This window comes from Melopsittacus undulatus, chromosome 4, assembly GCF_012275295.1.
Source record: "Melopsittacus undulatus isolate bMelUnd1 chromosome 4, bMelUnd1.mat.Z, whole genome shotgun sequence".
NCBI classification, from domain to species: Eukaryota; Metazoa; Chordata; class Aves; order Psittaciformes; family Psittaculidae; genus Melopsittacus; species Melopsittacus undulatus.
The window spans coordinates 36,601,507-36,617,384 of record NC_047530.1 but is presented as its reverse complement, the minus strand read 5'-3'; the positions used below and the strand labels follow the sequence as shown (position 1 = coordinate 36,617,384).

Genomic DNA, 15,878 nt, shown 5'->3' with positions numbered 1-15,878 from the left:
GACAAGGGAGAGCCCAAGTCACGTAGAGCTGTATAGGTTAAAGCCAGAGGTTTTGATGAAATCCCCCAGTAAAATAAATCAGCCACCACTGCAGACTCTGGAACAGAGACAGGGTCCTAGTCAGGCAGGAATTAACCATGTCTCTGGGAAGTCTGGCACTCCAAAAGTTGATGTAATTTATAATATAAAACTCAGCTGTGATTTAAATAGGCTGCCAGTCCCCACCATTATCTCGCAATAAATGCCTGTTTTAACAAACACCACCAGCCCAGGAAGCCTGCCATTGAAAACAACTGCTTCACGTGCTGAAATACTGCAGAGCCGCGACGCCGGGACCTGGGACCATAGCAGTTCTCACAGCCACTAGCAACATTCATAGTCATGTTAGGCTGTGCCCTTTGGCAGGATGGCAGTGATAAGTGACCAGGCACTCTAAAAAACCCTTAAAGCAACTGATACAGAGAAGAGAAATATTCCAGCTCCAGGATTAATCCCCTTCCCAGTTGCCTCTGCAGATTCAGGCAGAACTTGAAAGAGCTTTAAAATGTCTCTGGTTTTCACTCAGTCCAGCTCTGTGATGTAGGGAGAGCACATCGTTCAGTGGAAGTACTGCCAAAGCCAAGTGTGTAAAATCATGAGTCAGATCCCCAAAACCATAACAATGACAGAAGGAACAAGACAGTTTGTTTGGAATCTTTCTCTTTGCTTTCTGGTTTCTGAGCCCAAGGATTACTCTGAGATGTCAATCCCCAGCTGTGGAGGCTATGAACAGTTTCTGTTAACAGCCACTCATGTCTTCTCACTGTAGTCTCATGCAGTCACCTGTTCCAGGACCTGTGGCTTTAGGGAAAGCAAAAAGAGTCATCTCAAAACTCTTAATAAAAGGGCAAGTTTTGGAGCACTGCTGAATTATCATTGGTAGCAATGCCAGTTTGTTCAAGAGCATCTAACAATGCCCTCACAGATCAAGTCTGGTGCTGTCTAGTCCTGCAAGATCACACTGCAAGGATGACTGTGGCATGACTCTGACCACTCACTTAGGCCAGGCAGTCAGGACCCTCAGGGAAGAGGGCCTCCAAGTCCAATCTATGTCACCTTACAGGCACACCTGCAAGGCGTGCAAGACCTGCAAGGCCTGGGACTGAGCAATGACTTTGCAAAGTGACGTTCAACTACTGTGTCCCTGTTGCTTTGCACATGCTCTAGGTCAAGGAGAGTGGTGTAGATCTTCACTGTAAGCAGCTCCTGCTCAGTCCCATTTAAATGCAGGGGAACCTGTCCATTCAGATAGGCATCCACAGGAAAACTGGGAAGATGCTGAAGGACTTGTACCACTGGGGTGATTTAGTGACTTTCTCATGGAAAAGTTTGCTTATTGATGCAGACTGAGAGGTAATTTCAGTCTAACTTAAATCTCTGATCGTGTCAGCACACCCAGAAGGCGAGGATAATTTAACTCAAGTGAGAGATCTGTGCAGGCTGACAGGCAGGGATATCAATAGCAATGAAGGAATAATAAAGGGAAAACAGAACTTCAATGAAAACCAGTCTGGACTCAAAAGACCCTGCAGTCACTGTACAGCAGAAACCCAACAGGAGAAACCATGTGAATGTCACCTTCATTCTGCAGATGTGTAAAAGCCTCAAATGCTAATGTGACTGTCTGAAGACACACTGTGAGACCACAGTAGAGCCAGCGACTCATTCTGGATTCCCTGTGCCTTCATCCAGTATCTTAACTGCAAGCCCATCTGTATGAGATTAGAAAGCACATCAATATATTTATTCCTTCCCAACATGCTGATTAAAAATGTTTCTTTTAAACTTTAAAATATCCATGTCAGGAAAAGATCTCACCCTACATTACCAGCCCAGGCTGCTGTGTTGGGAACTAACAAAGAACCATACTGAATAATGCTGATGAAAGTAGAGGTTGATGAACTAACGTCGGGAGGCTGAGCAAGAGGATTCCTTTGCTCTTAAGCAGAAGGGAAGGATGATGAGCTAATAGGCAGCAGCTAAGTTATTGACAAGTGCACACCACAGCCCCATGCAGTCCCTGAAATACGAACAGTGCAAGGGGGCTTCTGGCCAGCTTGTGTGTATGGGTTTCTTCTCCACCAAACCCATAAAGGCCTGAGTCTCACCCCAGTATTTAAGTGTTTAAAAACTGTGTAGATGAAGCCCTCATTGACACAGATTAGTGGTGGTCTTGGCAGTCCTGGGATAACAGTTGGATTTGATGATCTTAAAACTCTTTTCCAACCTAATTGATTCTATGATTCTAAGTTAAACAGGCAGGAGGTTGGATGAACTCCTTGGACCCAAATACAAATGTAGCTCATTATCCCTAATGTCCCCTCCTGCGGGATGCCCTGTATGCAGTTTCGTGTGATGAGCTGGCAGCATGTGGGTAGAAAGCAAGTCCATTGCAAGCAGATGAGGTCTTCCTGCTAAACCCCATCAACTCACTTCCACTTTCCCAAGAAATGTTGGTGTCCCAGAGAGAGAGATTTCTCTTTTTCATCCTCCCAGCCACTGATTCTCTGATAACTCTCCAATTCTGCCCTGCACTTTGGTCCTCAAGGCTAGAACAAGCCAAAAGGCTAGAGACACCTGCCCATGGCTTGAGTTCAGTCATATGCAAGAGATATTGCAAGAGGAAAGTCTCTGGAGAAGCACGGGTGAAGAAGGAAGAAATCTCCATGCTTGGTAGATGATAGGAAAGAGATAAGAATTTGGCCTATCGTTTCTCTTGTACCCAAGCTCAAATCTATAAAAACCAATGTTCTGCCCAAGACCCAAATGCCAACCTCTTCTCTGCTCCATCATACTAAGAGGTTCCCTCTGGCTGCATTTCTACCCCGATATCTTCCCTGAAATGCTCATATAAAAAACCATGGGATCAGACACTAAACAGTATTACAGTGCAGAAACTAACTGGGACAGGCTGTCCAGCATGCCTTGGCAGCTTTAAAAACAGACGAACATCTCCAGCAGCTTGAACTCCAGCAGAAAAGCCGGGTGAGGGAGGTAGCTGGGAATGAAACGATGTTTACACATCACCAGTCTCCCTCTAAATCCTGCCTGAGATTTACCATCCCCTGTCACAGGGACACTGTTAGGCCCAATCAGGTTGACAGGGACCTTTTAATGAATCCCTGGGGATAAGGGCCCAGCACCTGAGCAACTGCTAGACAGCCCGCATGGCTGTGAGCCCAGATCTACCGCTCCTATGAAAATCCCTAATGAGAGAAAGATGCTGCCATTGCTGGCCCCGCGCTCTGTTTACAGACGCTGTCTGGCAGCACAGCACGCTCTCTACCGTTTGGCTTCTGTCGGCAGGGGGGAGAGGGAGAAGGGAGGTGAGTCAGCCCTTGGCCCCTAGCTCCCGAGCAGCGATTGCTAATGCAATTATCCCAGCACTGCCGAAGCTCCATGAGATCCCGCAGCAAACAAAGCTGAGCTTCTTTCCCTGCTAAACATCTGGGCAGCTGCTGCCACTCGAGTGAAGACAGATGCTCTTCGCGATCCCGGGCAGGGCGTTCCCATCCGGAAAGCCTGCCCAGTGCCTGCGTGCTGCCTGTCCTCTGAGCTGCCCAGGCACTCAGAGGACAGCCTCACGCCTCCCTGGGACCAGGCAGGTGCATTGGGGAGGACCATGGGTGGGCTGGATGGTGTAACCCCATTGTTAGGGATAGGGATCACAGCAGGGGCTGGGCTGTGGCTGCAGAGCTACTGGGGATGGAGATGACAATGCAGCTGCCCCTGGCATGCACGACACTTGTGCCTGCTCAAACCCCTTCTCTTCCAGTGCTGTGTCAGGGAGCCCAAAATGATATCAGCCCCAGGGCTGTGACAGGGCCCTCAGAGGAACAGAGCTCTTCTTAACCCCTCTGTGAGCAGGCAGGAGGGCTCTGCCCCGGCAGTTCCCGCACTGCACCCCCTGCCATTTCACCCATCCACATGCTGCACCACCCTCCAGCCCTACCCGGCCCAGCCCTTGTGCCAGCTCCATTAATTGCTTTCTTTAATAGCACCAAGTAATTTGCAGCCCTGATCTGCCCCTCAGCATCAGCACTGCTCGCCCACATGAGCACAGCCCCACACTGCTGGTTCCCACCTGCTGGGACTTTCACAGACCTGCCTTTTGCTCCAAACGGAAGATGAGAGCCCAGGGCTTGAAACTCTTCCATGAACGTGCCGTTGCAACACCCTGCCCCAACAAGACCCTGCTTGGAATGGACACTAATAATGATAATAAAGTAAAGCCATAATTACTCAGCATGCTCAGACTTCACCAGCAGGTGGGGAGAGCTGACCCACAGCCTGGCAGCCCCATGGGGAGGCTGGAGCACTGCCCGCAGGGGTCCCACAATCCACCTCCTGCCCTGGCACAGCACAGGGACCATGTTCGGGGATGCAGCCATACCCGAGTACTTTGTAGGGGTGCATCAGGAGATGCACACCAGCTGAGACTGTCATACTCACGTTTGATGCAGCGGTTTGTGCCGAGAGCCGTGGTCCATCCTGGGCAACACTGTCTGCCACAAACATTTGGCCTAAGCAGAGAGACAAAGCAGAGTGGTTAGGAGAAGGGGAAGCTGAGGTCTCTCTGCAGCCAGCACCTCTGAGTCACCCGTAAAATTATTTCCTGCAGCATGTGATATTTCCTTCCAGATGGACCAGCAGCTGAGATCAAAACCAATGGGACAAGGGCCGAGTTGTTTAAGTGCCTGGAAAAGAAACCCCCACGGGCTATGTGAATGTTGCAGTGTGAGCGATCCCTCTGGGTGTATAATGCCCAACTGGCATTATGCTGGGCTGCTGGCACAGTGCTCCTCCTCCAGAGAGCAATTGGAGGCCAGCAGCCTGGGAGCATTAAAGATCTCATGGCACTTCATGGCATTGGGGTGTAAGTCAGGCCTGACTCCAACTTTGGTCATAGCATCTCGCCTCTGCAAATGTCCAGAGCTGCTTTGGCCAAAGACAACACTTCATTCTCCACCTAACTGCTGCTGCCTGGTGCTGTTCATTGCTCAATACCCCAAGAGCGACAGCCCTCCAGCAGCCACACCAGCCATTCATGGCTTGCTCTCCCTTTGCAAGCACCTCGGTCCTGCATTTGTTATCTGCCTCTGGTGCCATTACCCCAGGGCCTGGGGACTCTCCAGTGCTATGAAGTTTGTGTCTACCTGACATGCACAGTGCTACACTAATTCCAGGATGCTCCGATCATCCCGTGGTTGTTAACTCCAGCACTTTGCTGCAGCAACTTTTTGATTACCTTTACATAAATGACGTCCTCCCCACCTCTTCCCTTACGTGTTTTCGGTACTGTTCACTGCCAACGTACAGTTATCAGAGGCAGTGCTGTGCCTCCAAGAGTTTCTCTGCAATGCCCAAGCAGGCAGCTAATCTTGCTTTCTCTAGTCACACCTCATATTTATGTGTCTATAATGAGAAGGAATAACAAGTTGCAGGGTGGTCTCCAAGCATATTTACTCACCTTGGAGGGAAGGTTTTAGGAATATGTAACTTTTCCATGCCTAGGTAGATGGGAGAGTATAGTCATCAAAAGGTAGAGAGTTAGAAATAGGCAGGCTGAAAGCTCTGGAAAGCCTCTGGAAATGAAGTGAGGAGTATGGTTTGTTTCTAATGCTAGACAAGGCAGTCAGAACTGCTGACAGAATTTACAGAAACCACGGAAACATGCACATTAGTCTTCTGGGTTGGGTTTAACATGAACACAGCAGGGTCAGAAGATGATCCTGCTCTGAAATGGTATCCCTGTGACTGCTGCATCCACATGGCATGAGATGAGACTCCAGAAGTGCCAGAGCTCAAGCTGTGGGGCTCACGCTTTAGGAGAGCCAAAGACAGCGGGTAGCAGGTGTGCCAAGGATTGTTCTGGTGTTCATGAATGAAGCTGCCTGTAGAGAAGGGGAAGGGGAAGTGGTCTGAGAAGCCACGTCACTTGTAAAGTGCTATCCAGCCCTTTTGGATCAACGTTTTACCAACCTGGGTAGATTTTTACAGGCAGAAAGCACTTAGATTCCCTTGGTGTGACTTCCTGCAAACAGAACAAGCCAAAGTAATTCCTGCATCCACTCACATCTGCTCTGGCTGGGCTAAAGTACCAATTGCCAGCTTTTTGTCTGTCAACTCAAATAGATCCATGGGTCTCGTCTTTAAGGCATTCCCAGAAAGTATCCAAGGAAAGCAAACTTTCCTTTACTTACTATGTAAGAGCCCATGAAAGGCCTTAAACGTTTTAAAGACATCCAGATCTGTAAAGAAAGAAAACTACTGGGCTGGAGCTGATCTTTAGGTGATTAAGGTCTACTGAGGGACTTCACTCTGAGCAGCAGCATAAACATCTTTGCTTTCCCCAGAGAAGCTGTTTTGGCCTTGAATCACACTCTTTTAATCCCTTTGTGGGATTAAAGTTCAAGTTTTATCTACATGTCTCACATGTATGCTGGAGGGAGCATACTGCTAGGTGCTCATCAACACCAGCAGCGAGCCAGAGATTGTAGGAAGAAAGGTATGAGACTAAGACAGGGGCCCAAGCCTGAGCAGACAAGATCACTCTTGATGGTATGAAACCCCTGCTGGGCTCAGCACAAACCTCTCATTAACACAGTTGCTCTGTGTTACTGCCAACTCCAGACATGAACTGCCAGCCCGAGGTGAAGGGAGATGCTAAGCACCAGGGTGATGCTCCTGGAGGGAGGACAGCCCAGCATGTGGAGAGGGGAGCAACCAGGCAGGGACGCCCTCAGAGGCAGGGGCAGAGGGAATACCTGGACAGGAACATCCCTTCCTTCCACAGCCTCCTGGATAAGAGGATAGCAGAGACAGAGGCAGGGAGGATCTCCAGGCCTGGAAGTGAGCACTTGGAAGGAGCAGCATGTAGTACTGGAGCGCAGAGAAGGACCACAACTATTTCATGATGAAAGCCCAGTGCACAGGACCTCACAGAGCATGGGGCCCCAGGTAAAGCAAGAGCATCAGCAGTGGGAAAATAGCTACGGGGCCTCTGCTGCATGGGACCCAGTCATGAGCAGGTCTGGTTCTATTTGAAGCTTTTAGTTGACAATTGCATGGCTTGAAAGCCATGTGGTTTTCACTGTCTTACAAAGAGCTCAGAATGAATCCCAGGAGGTTTAAGGAGCACAGCATGTTTACAGCGTGGAGGGATGGTGCTCGAGAGTAATGGCCCCCAGATGTTCTTGTCTTGCTGCACGTGCCATCACCAACACTTTGGGTAAAGACATGGATCAGGCGTAAGACACATGCAGGACGCATCCAGCCCCAGGTCTCTCCATCCAGCACTGCTTTTGGATTGCAAAACAAGTGGCAGGGTCCCTCCAGGTCTGGTGTCACTGTCCCAAGGGCGGCTGTTGTGGAGCTACCCGTGCACCCTCAGCAGCTCCTAACTCTGAAGCTCTCAGCAGCTGTGCAAGGCTGAGCATCCAGGCTGCCTCCTTCTTACCCACCATGTGAAACTGGGAGCCCAGCAGCAGTGAGGGGAGCAGGACTCTTACCCTGCAGCCTGGGATGCAGAATGAAGAGAGGATTAATGGGCACATGAAGGGGTCAGCAACTGTCCCAGGTGGAAAGAAGCTCAACACATCCACAGATCAGAGCAGAAGACATGTCCTCACACAGGTGTCCTCAGCTGAAGTCCCGCTGAACACACCCAACTAGGTCACACTCCACAGGGATACCTTATTCCCAGCCCTGCCACTGATGCCAAAACAAGCCTTGGGAAAACCATCTGTCTTTCCTATCTGTCTCATACCAGTGAATAGGTTAATTACTGTATTTACCTTCCTAAGGGCCAAGCCAGCCAGGTCACATCTTTCCCAGGAAAGAAAATGTTGCTGAGGACATTCCCAGGCACTGGGGCTTGATTGCCTGTAACACTGGGCTGCTACAGGGCTCACGGGCCACTTAGCACCTTCCAAAATAGTTCCCAGCCCAGCTCAGACTGGAGCAGACAGAGACCATTCCCAATAGTCTGGTTCCCCTTTTTGGAGAGCTCAGGCAGCTGAATAGCTGCAGTGCCAGAGAAAGCCCTGAGGTATAGCTTACTAGTGCAGACATGGGTCTTTGGGATTGCCTTTCTGGCAAAATGCAGGGTGAGGCACTGGATCCACATTTCAGCCCCTGCCCTCAAGTGCAGGTACCCCCTGAGGTTTCCAAACAGCACAGGCAGCAGTAAGCAACTGCAGACCAAGCTCGCTCCTCACTCTGCTGCTAGGATGTAACATCCACACCCAGGTGTAACCTCTGGCACCTTGTGAGAGCTTGGTGCACAGGAGGTGGGTGTCAGGCATTACTCACTTGCCTGCTCCTGTTCTGGGACAGACATCTTCCTGACACCCCTCAGAGCTAAAGCCATGTAGCTTCTCCCTACATCCAGAAGTACCATTCACAGCCCTTACTGCATGCTCCAGCACAACCTGCAGCTTGAGCAGAGGAGCTGTAACAAGCCAGTCCTTCATCATTGGCTTTGCTGCAGCAGCCAAAAGCCAATACCATAAGGATCAGGCCCCCACTGTGCAAAGTGGTACCCAGGATGAGAAAAGCCCACAGGAGCTTGCAGGGTTATCTGTAACCAGAGCCAAATAACTTTAACAAGGGCTAGGGTGAAGGAAAACAAGAAAACAGTAGTAAGACTGTGGGTTCACATAGTTTTAACATGTGCACAGCCTCAGCAATGATCACATACTGTTTCTGAACCATTCAGTAGAACTATTTTTTTCACTACTTATTTTAACAGCAATCTATGTATCATCTTCCAACTTCATGCAGCATTCTGTGCTGCCAGATATGCTGGCTCCATTCAGGTAATTTTCAGCATCCTAATAGGAGGCCAGGGGGACCATTAGATCATCAGGTCTGCCTTTCTACTGCAGGACAGTGAACTTTATCCAACTGTGTATGAAACATTTGCAGTCAGATCCTATGAAGAATATTACCAAAAGGCTGCTGGCATCCATGAGCCACTGAAAATCCTCTGTCAAGTCCACATCAGCATTAACTGCCTCCGTTCCTGAGCAGCAACATACACATACTGCAGCAAGAACCTACATCCCACAACGCCTGGGTAAAGCAGGACTAAACAGCCACAGATGGTGTCTTCAACAGCAATTAAACAAGAACTGGGGGACAGAATACACAAAAAGAAGGTGGGAGGGAGAATGAGAGAGTGTGGGACTCCCATCATGTTATCTGGGCAGCCTCATATGCCCCTGAAAATCACACAGGCAGGTACCAGAAGTAGAGGCTTCCCCAGACTGCTCCCCTGCTACCCACCTTCCTCTGATTTTGTGTACATCACCTGAGGATCATCACCGGGACCCAGCCTCCCAGCCACAGGGCAGAAGAACAAGGGTGTCACATCCCAGGGAACACAGAGGTGGAGGGAGGTATGTACAGTGTTCTCCCAGCAGGACAGGCCAGCCCTAACTAGAGATGCATCTGGCACACAAATACAACCATAGCTGGCACACATTAGAGCATAGGAGCTCCCTACCCCATGACACATGGAAGGAAAATCTTCCTAGTCGTGAGGTGTTGAGAAACAGGTGTGTTAAGCAGAGCAGAGCACAGCAGAGATGCTCCAGGGGCCGGATTGTTTTCCTCACTCAGAAGACAGTAACTTTCTGCAGTATTTGCTGTAGTGTCAGAATTCACCTCACAATGAGCCTCCAGGAGGAAACACTAAAACCCATCTCTCACAAGACTTGCAGTTGGACACACTCATGGAAGGGTGAAAGCAAGTCCCATCTGCAACAAGGTCAGATGTGAGCAGGGTGGCAGACACATCCAAACAGTCCCCAGGAAAGAAACTCAATCTTGGGTATGTGACTATCATACAAAGAGAATAAATAATTATCTAGAAAAGGATGTAGTGCTGATAAATGCGGTTTTCATCCCCAGGACTCTGCAGGCCCCCTGGAAATACCAGCAGAGAGATGTGATTGGGGAATCAGGAAGGGCAACCCACACAGGAGTTGAGATTTTTAAGCCAAAGTAACTGTATAAATAAATAGCACCAGGGTTTAATGAAGCCTGCAAAGCTACCTGAGTACGGGAAAATAAAGGTTGTCATACTAGAGAGTAGTAGGAGTTCAGTGTAAATAGCAGAACAGAAAATATCCCACCTGGCGGAAAAATGAAACATCATGAAATGAAGTTTTTTAGGGGCCCTGAGTTTCCTGGATAGAAATGTGTCCGGTGCAGCAAGGGGCGTAAGAAGATGGATGAGGTGGAAGGATGGAGCCTCACTGAATGGATGGAGGCAGCAGCAGCTAGCTTTCCATGAGGAGTAATGCCATGTGGTTACTCACAGACAATTATTGCAGCTAAGTTTTCTCATACACTCCAAAGACAGTAGGTCATAAAAAAGTTCAAAAGTGCCGATTTGGACTCCAAAAGAGATGGAAAGCCCCTGATGACAACCCACTATATGCACTTTCCAGAGTTCAAGTTCGTGGGGACTGGAGAAAGCTCCATATCCCCCAGCCCTTACCTTCCAGGGCAGAGCAGAGACAGAGCGCAGCACAGCCTGTGTGGGGAACACAGCACTGAGGCACAGCTCTTCCTGCCTCTAAGCCTGGAGGCAACAGCACTCTCCAGTACCCCAGGAAGCTGAATCTCGTTGGTAACAGGTCAACAGCTGGATCAACCATTGCTTACACTGAAAGAAAGCTACTTGCAAAGAGGTTCAGTACATAGATTCAGACTGCAGCCTGAAAACCTGGTGGAGACCGTTCTGAGTAGTCATAGAAGGGGCTACATCACACACAACTAAAATTCAACTGAAACACCTTGTGACCCCAAAGCAATACCGACAACACTCTGACTGCGGAAAGGGTAAAATCCTTCTGAGCCCAAAAAAGCCCAAATGTAACTGAGCAGGGCTGGATCTTCCCAAGACTCTCAGTCTGGGCAGCTGACAAACCCAGGCTAATGGACTGCGTAAGCTCAAATCTGCTCAAGACCTACCTGCCACTGGCTATCTGTTGATGATAAATACTTCATGTATCAAACATAAAGGAAGAAAAGCAAGCTTGGTGCTTCTGTGGATTTGTTGAAGGAAAGTACACAGAGTGGCACAGGGAACATCTCTTGAAATTTTGCAAGGAAGTGATTACAGGAGAGAGAAACCTCCTGCTGCATTTTGTGTTGTAGTGAAGCTCCCCACCCAACGCTAGCAGAGGGTTATTTCTGCTAGAGTCAGAGAGCAGTAAGCCCAGAACCTACCCTCAGTATCCCACTGGCAGGGCTCACAGGGAGAGTGGACACACGTTGAGACACGTGTGGGTCAAACTGCCTGCACCATGGCTTTGGTGGCCCTTCCCAGCTGTCAAAGGAGCTCATGACAAGAAGAATCACCCCTGGCAGAGCAGAGAGGGCACTACCCCGCAGAGGAGGGAGCATGGGGCCGAAGGGTACGTCAGACTGCACCAGACATTCCGCTCGCAGGCTCCCCTCGCAGCAGCTGGCCTTGCCATACAATCTCCCCTCCACCTCCAACAGCCAGAGGCTGGAACTGGAAGCGGTCCTGCCAGGCAAGTCCTAGGAAGCCTCCCCCGGCCGAGCCAGCTGCAGCCATGGGAAGCGGCCGCAGGGAGTGCGTGCGAGGGGCCCGCAATGGGAGGAAGGCGCCAACAGGCCAGGTACCTGCACAGAGCGGAGCGGAGGCGGCCGCACTCCCTCCTCTCCCACCTCCCGCAGCCCCGAACCCCCTTGCCCCTCCCCGCGCTATGGGCGGCCGGCCCCACGTGCGGGGCAGACGCGCGGCACGAGCGCGGGTCCCGCTCCGCCTCGCAGCGCCCGCGCGGATGGGACGGGGATGATGCACGGGAAGAGCCCTGGCTCAGGCCGCGCACCCGCGGCAGGGTCCGTCCGCAGCACTTACCCCAGCATCCTGCCTCTGCCGCTTGGCTCCTTCGAGCGGGGCACGACACGAGCTTTCAGCCCCCCGCCCTGCCGCTGGCGGGACGGGTCCTGCCTGTTCCTCTGCTCCGGGCCGGGACCGAGCCCGTCACCGACCGCCTGGCGCAGGGAAGCGGGCAGCCAGCGGTCGGGACGCTGCCTCCGGCCGTCACCTCCGCTCGGGCTCCCCGCGGCTGCCGCGGAGCCGCGATCCACGTGGAGGGCGGCGGGGAGGGGCCGCGCCGGCGGGGGCGCTCCGTGCGCCGGGGACAGGCTGTGCGCCGCGCCCGCCATCCCTACGGCAGCCCCCCGACCCCGCGGCCGCGCCGCTCGTCCGCGCTCCGGCTCCAGCCCGGCCGCGGAGTCCGGCCGGCACTCGGCGAAGCCCAGGAGGAAGGCGAAGGTGAGCGGGAGGAGGCTGGCGGCGGCGCCCCGCATGGTGTCAGCCGGTAGCGGGGGCAGACGGGCTGCACGGAGCGCTCAGCGCCCGACCGGCATCGTGCGGCGGCTGCGGGGCAGCGGGCACCGCCGGCTCTCCGCTCACCGCCCCATCCCGCGCCGGGGCTCAGCCGGGACCTGCCGCCCACCGGGGCCCGGGGCGCTGACAGCGGTGCCGAGGCAAGGGCGCGGGCTGCCGAGCGGACCGGAGGAGAAGGAAGAAGGGGAAAGCAGCCGGCCCCGCTTGCCGGGCTCCCAGAGAGCTCCCGCGCTCCGCAGGCAGCTCCGAGCACCTTCGCGCCTGCCTCTGGCACTGGCAGCGCCTGGAGGGGATGGAGGGTTTTATTTTTGGAAACCTCCCCCTTTTGTTTCTTTTTGATGCTGACATCCCCCCTCTCCAGAGGACACGGCTCGGCCCCCCTCCTTAGGAGAGGAGACATTCCAGCAACACCCACTTTGGCAAAGGGAAACAAACTACAACAGAGAAGCCTTAACCCCTGCCTGGCCGGGGAGACCCGTCCGCCGCCTGCCCGAATGCCGGCGTGCGGTCCCGGAGCCCTCCATGCCGCCCGGCTTGCCGCCGGCTCCCGCCGCAGCTGGAAGCGCTCGGGGAAGGTGGAGCAGCCCCTGGTATTCGGTGCATGGAGGAGGACACGCGGATACCGGAGGAATTCCCTGCCGCCCCGCAGCATCTGGGGACTTGTGGAGCTCCATCAGCACCGCTAAACCCTCTCGCTGCTCTTGCATTTCGCAGGAGGAGGGCACAGCAATGGGAAGAGCCTTATTTGCCATCCCACCCTGGCTACAGAGCTCTCAGATGCTCTCAAAGGCAAATCTGGCTTTAGACTCTTCCTTGTATAGGTCCAGGCTAGAAAAGGACCCACCTAAAAGCTTCAGGTCCTTCAGCTAAGAGAGATCTTTTAGGAGACATCCTACCAGCTTAGAGTGGATGTTCACCCTTCCCTCTACCTGTTTCTTCATGGGGACCTGAAGGTTGAGGGATGACTTCAAATGACTGCTCTATACACACTGAGAAATGCTGAGGGAATAGGGAAAGGAAGAGCGGGGAGCACAAATCCCATTTCAGCCACACATATCAGCTCAGCTCTGCTGCTCTCTGCTGCCCTTGGCCATCTCCATCAGGGAGCGAAGCCTCCCAGAAGAGTGCAGTCTCTGTGTCAGTCCAGAAACAGGGTCTACCTGGGGTGTGTGCTTTCTGGCCTACACTAGCATCTGTGGGCTTGGTGGGTGGGTAAAGACCTCTCACTGCACTTCTGCGGGCCAGGAGGCAGAGGAGAGCACTGCAGATACTCACAGGAAGCAGATGTTCACTGGCATTATGTCCCTGCCGCAGGTCCTGCAGCCAGTAACATCTGTCAACCTGTTTCCATCATGCCAAGCTCAGGCGGATGAAAGGTGCACCTCACTCAACATCCCAACCCTGGGTGCTGTGCCTGGATGCCTGCGGGAGAACACGGGGAACAATGTGTGCACAAAGAGCAATCCTTTGGGTGTGCCCTCACGTTTTCAGCAGCCCGCAGGGTAGGGACACCTTCAGCCAGATGCTGCAGCTCAGCCGCTGGGTTGAAAAGGCAAATTGTCATATCAGCCCATGAATTTGTCTAATTTCTTTTGCCCCTTTTGATGCATGGGGTGGCTCTTACATAGAACACTAGCTCTCATCCTATGCCTGCTGCTCCCCAGGCCCTTACAGCACCCTGTCCAGCTGATGTTCCTTCAGCCTCTCCCACTGCAGCTGCTGTGTCTCCAGGCCCTCACCAAACCAGCTGCTTCCCAAAAGCTTTGTGGCAGAGGAGTCCAACTCCCCCAGTACCTTGTCTCTGCGCTCCTAAAGTCTCTCCCATTTGAAACCAGTGGCTCCTGCCCCTTGACTTTTAGGCCTCTCAGATCACAGCTCCCCCTTCCTTGGGATGGAAGCCCTGCTACTCACCCTCCAGGGTGCGGAAAGGCTGGGAAAGCAGCACAAGCACAGGGAATTAATCTCCCTAAAGCACACTGGATCTGGAGTGGAGCAGGACCCCAGCACACCCCCTCCAGCTGGAGTACTGCAAGCAGGGGAGAGGGAAGGTAACCTGGCAGGTGAGCAAGTGCTACCGGAGCAGCAGGGATGAGTGCTTTCAGGCTTTGACCTTGGCGCTGGCAGCTTGCTTATGGGGCAGCAGTGTCAGAGGAAATACCAGCAGGTGCTTTGGCACTTCCTGTGACACCACCAGCTTGCCTGCCCACCCTGCTGAGGGGGAGCCACTGCTTGGGCAGGAGTGTGGCTCTGGATGCTGTGAGTAGTGTCCGATAGCAGCCATGGCTCATTCCTTTGTTCTGAAAAAGAGGAATATCCTTTCCATCCTCACCTAATTATTTTCTTATGCAGCAGTGGAAAGAATGTTTGTGCCTAAACCTGACACAAGAAAGTTGGCAATGCCATAAACAAAGCTATAAACAAAGCAGCTGAGAGCCTGGGCAGTGCTCAAAGCTAGAGCAGGCAACCCCGGGGTGCAGTGCATTGCTCTTCCCTTGAGGTGCTGGGTCACCCCAGGGAAGAAGCATGATCTTGACATCCCCCAGGGGACCGCACCTCCGCAGCAGCCTGCACTAGAGCCTCAGCGGCGGTGAGGCTGCAGGAGCCTGTGCCTCCCTCACAGGGCTAGGGAAAGAGATGCGCAAACCCAACAGCGCCATCGGCAGCCCTTCAGTACCTCTCTAGCATCCCCTGGCTGCTCTGGAGCCCGGCCCAGGGAGCTGGCATCTCCTCTCCAATCAGCTTTGCAACTTGTTTACTGGGGCTGGACACCAAACTCCTTCCAGGCTCACACATGCAAACACTCCTCTGTTTTTGCAGGGGTGTGCAGCAACGTTTGATCCATGTAAGAGCGGTGACTCTATGAGCCCCAGCCTTGCCACCTCAGGCACAAGGGGCTGCAGGCTTAGGCGCGTGGGAGCAGAGTTCCTGCATCCAGCTGCGGGAATGATTGCATCCCAGTGCAGGTGGGTGATGTGCAGGTTCTGGGTCCTGGGCTGGCTGCCTCCCAGCTCAAAACCAAGCCTGTCAGAAAAGAAGCAGGGGGTGCATGGGGAGTCATAGCGCAGGTTGGGTTTCAGCGTGCTGCTCAGCACGTGGGGCTCAGCAGGAAAACATGAAATATCTCAGCCTCAGGAACTCACACAGGCACAGCACAGTCAGGATGCTTGCCACCAAGAGCAAACCTGCACCTGGAAAGAGGGATCAGCAGTGGCAGGAGGAGGGGGCAGCAAGCTGGCAAGTGGGGTTCAACAGCCTGGCCCCCATCAGCAGGAAGCATAGGGCTCCTCCCAGGCAGTGAACTGCAGGTGGGCAGCTCAAAGTGCTCCTTGCTGCCTTCACTTCCCCTTAATTCACTGCACGAACTTCCAGGCAGCAGCGATGGTATCAGAGAAGAGACAGGGCAGACACAGCTGCGGCACCTCTCCCAGTCCATGCTCTCCAGGGC

At 52.9% G+C, this 15,878-nt stretch overlaps 1 protein-coding gene across 3 annotated transcripts in view; it reads right to left on the bottom strand.

The window, feature by feature from the left end:
* Positions 1-12,727, bottom strand: part of LTBP2 (latent transforming growth factor beta binding protein 2) — a 71,210-nt gene extending 58,483 nt beyond the window's left edge. For all 3 annotated transcript variants that reach the window (XM_034061955.1, XM_034061956.1, XM_034061958.1), the window contains exons 1-2: positions 11,939-12,727; positions 4,492-4,562 (exon numbers count right to left, since the gene is read on the bottom strand). In XM_034061955.1, coding sequence (XP_033917846.1) covers positions 4,492-4,562; positions 11,939-12,393 — 526 coding nt within the window. In that variant the 5' untranslated portion in view covers positions 12,394-12,727. The remainder of the gene's footprint in view (positions 1-4,491; positions 4,563-11,938) is intronic.
* Between the last annotated feature and the right edge of the window lie 3,151 nt (positions 12,728-15,878).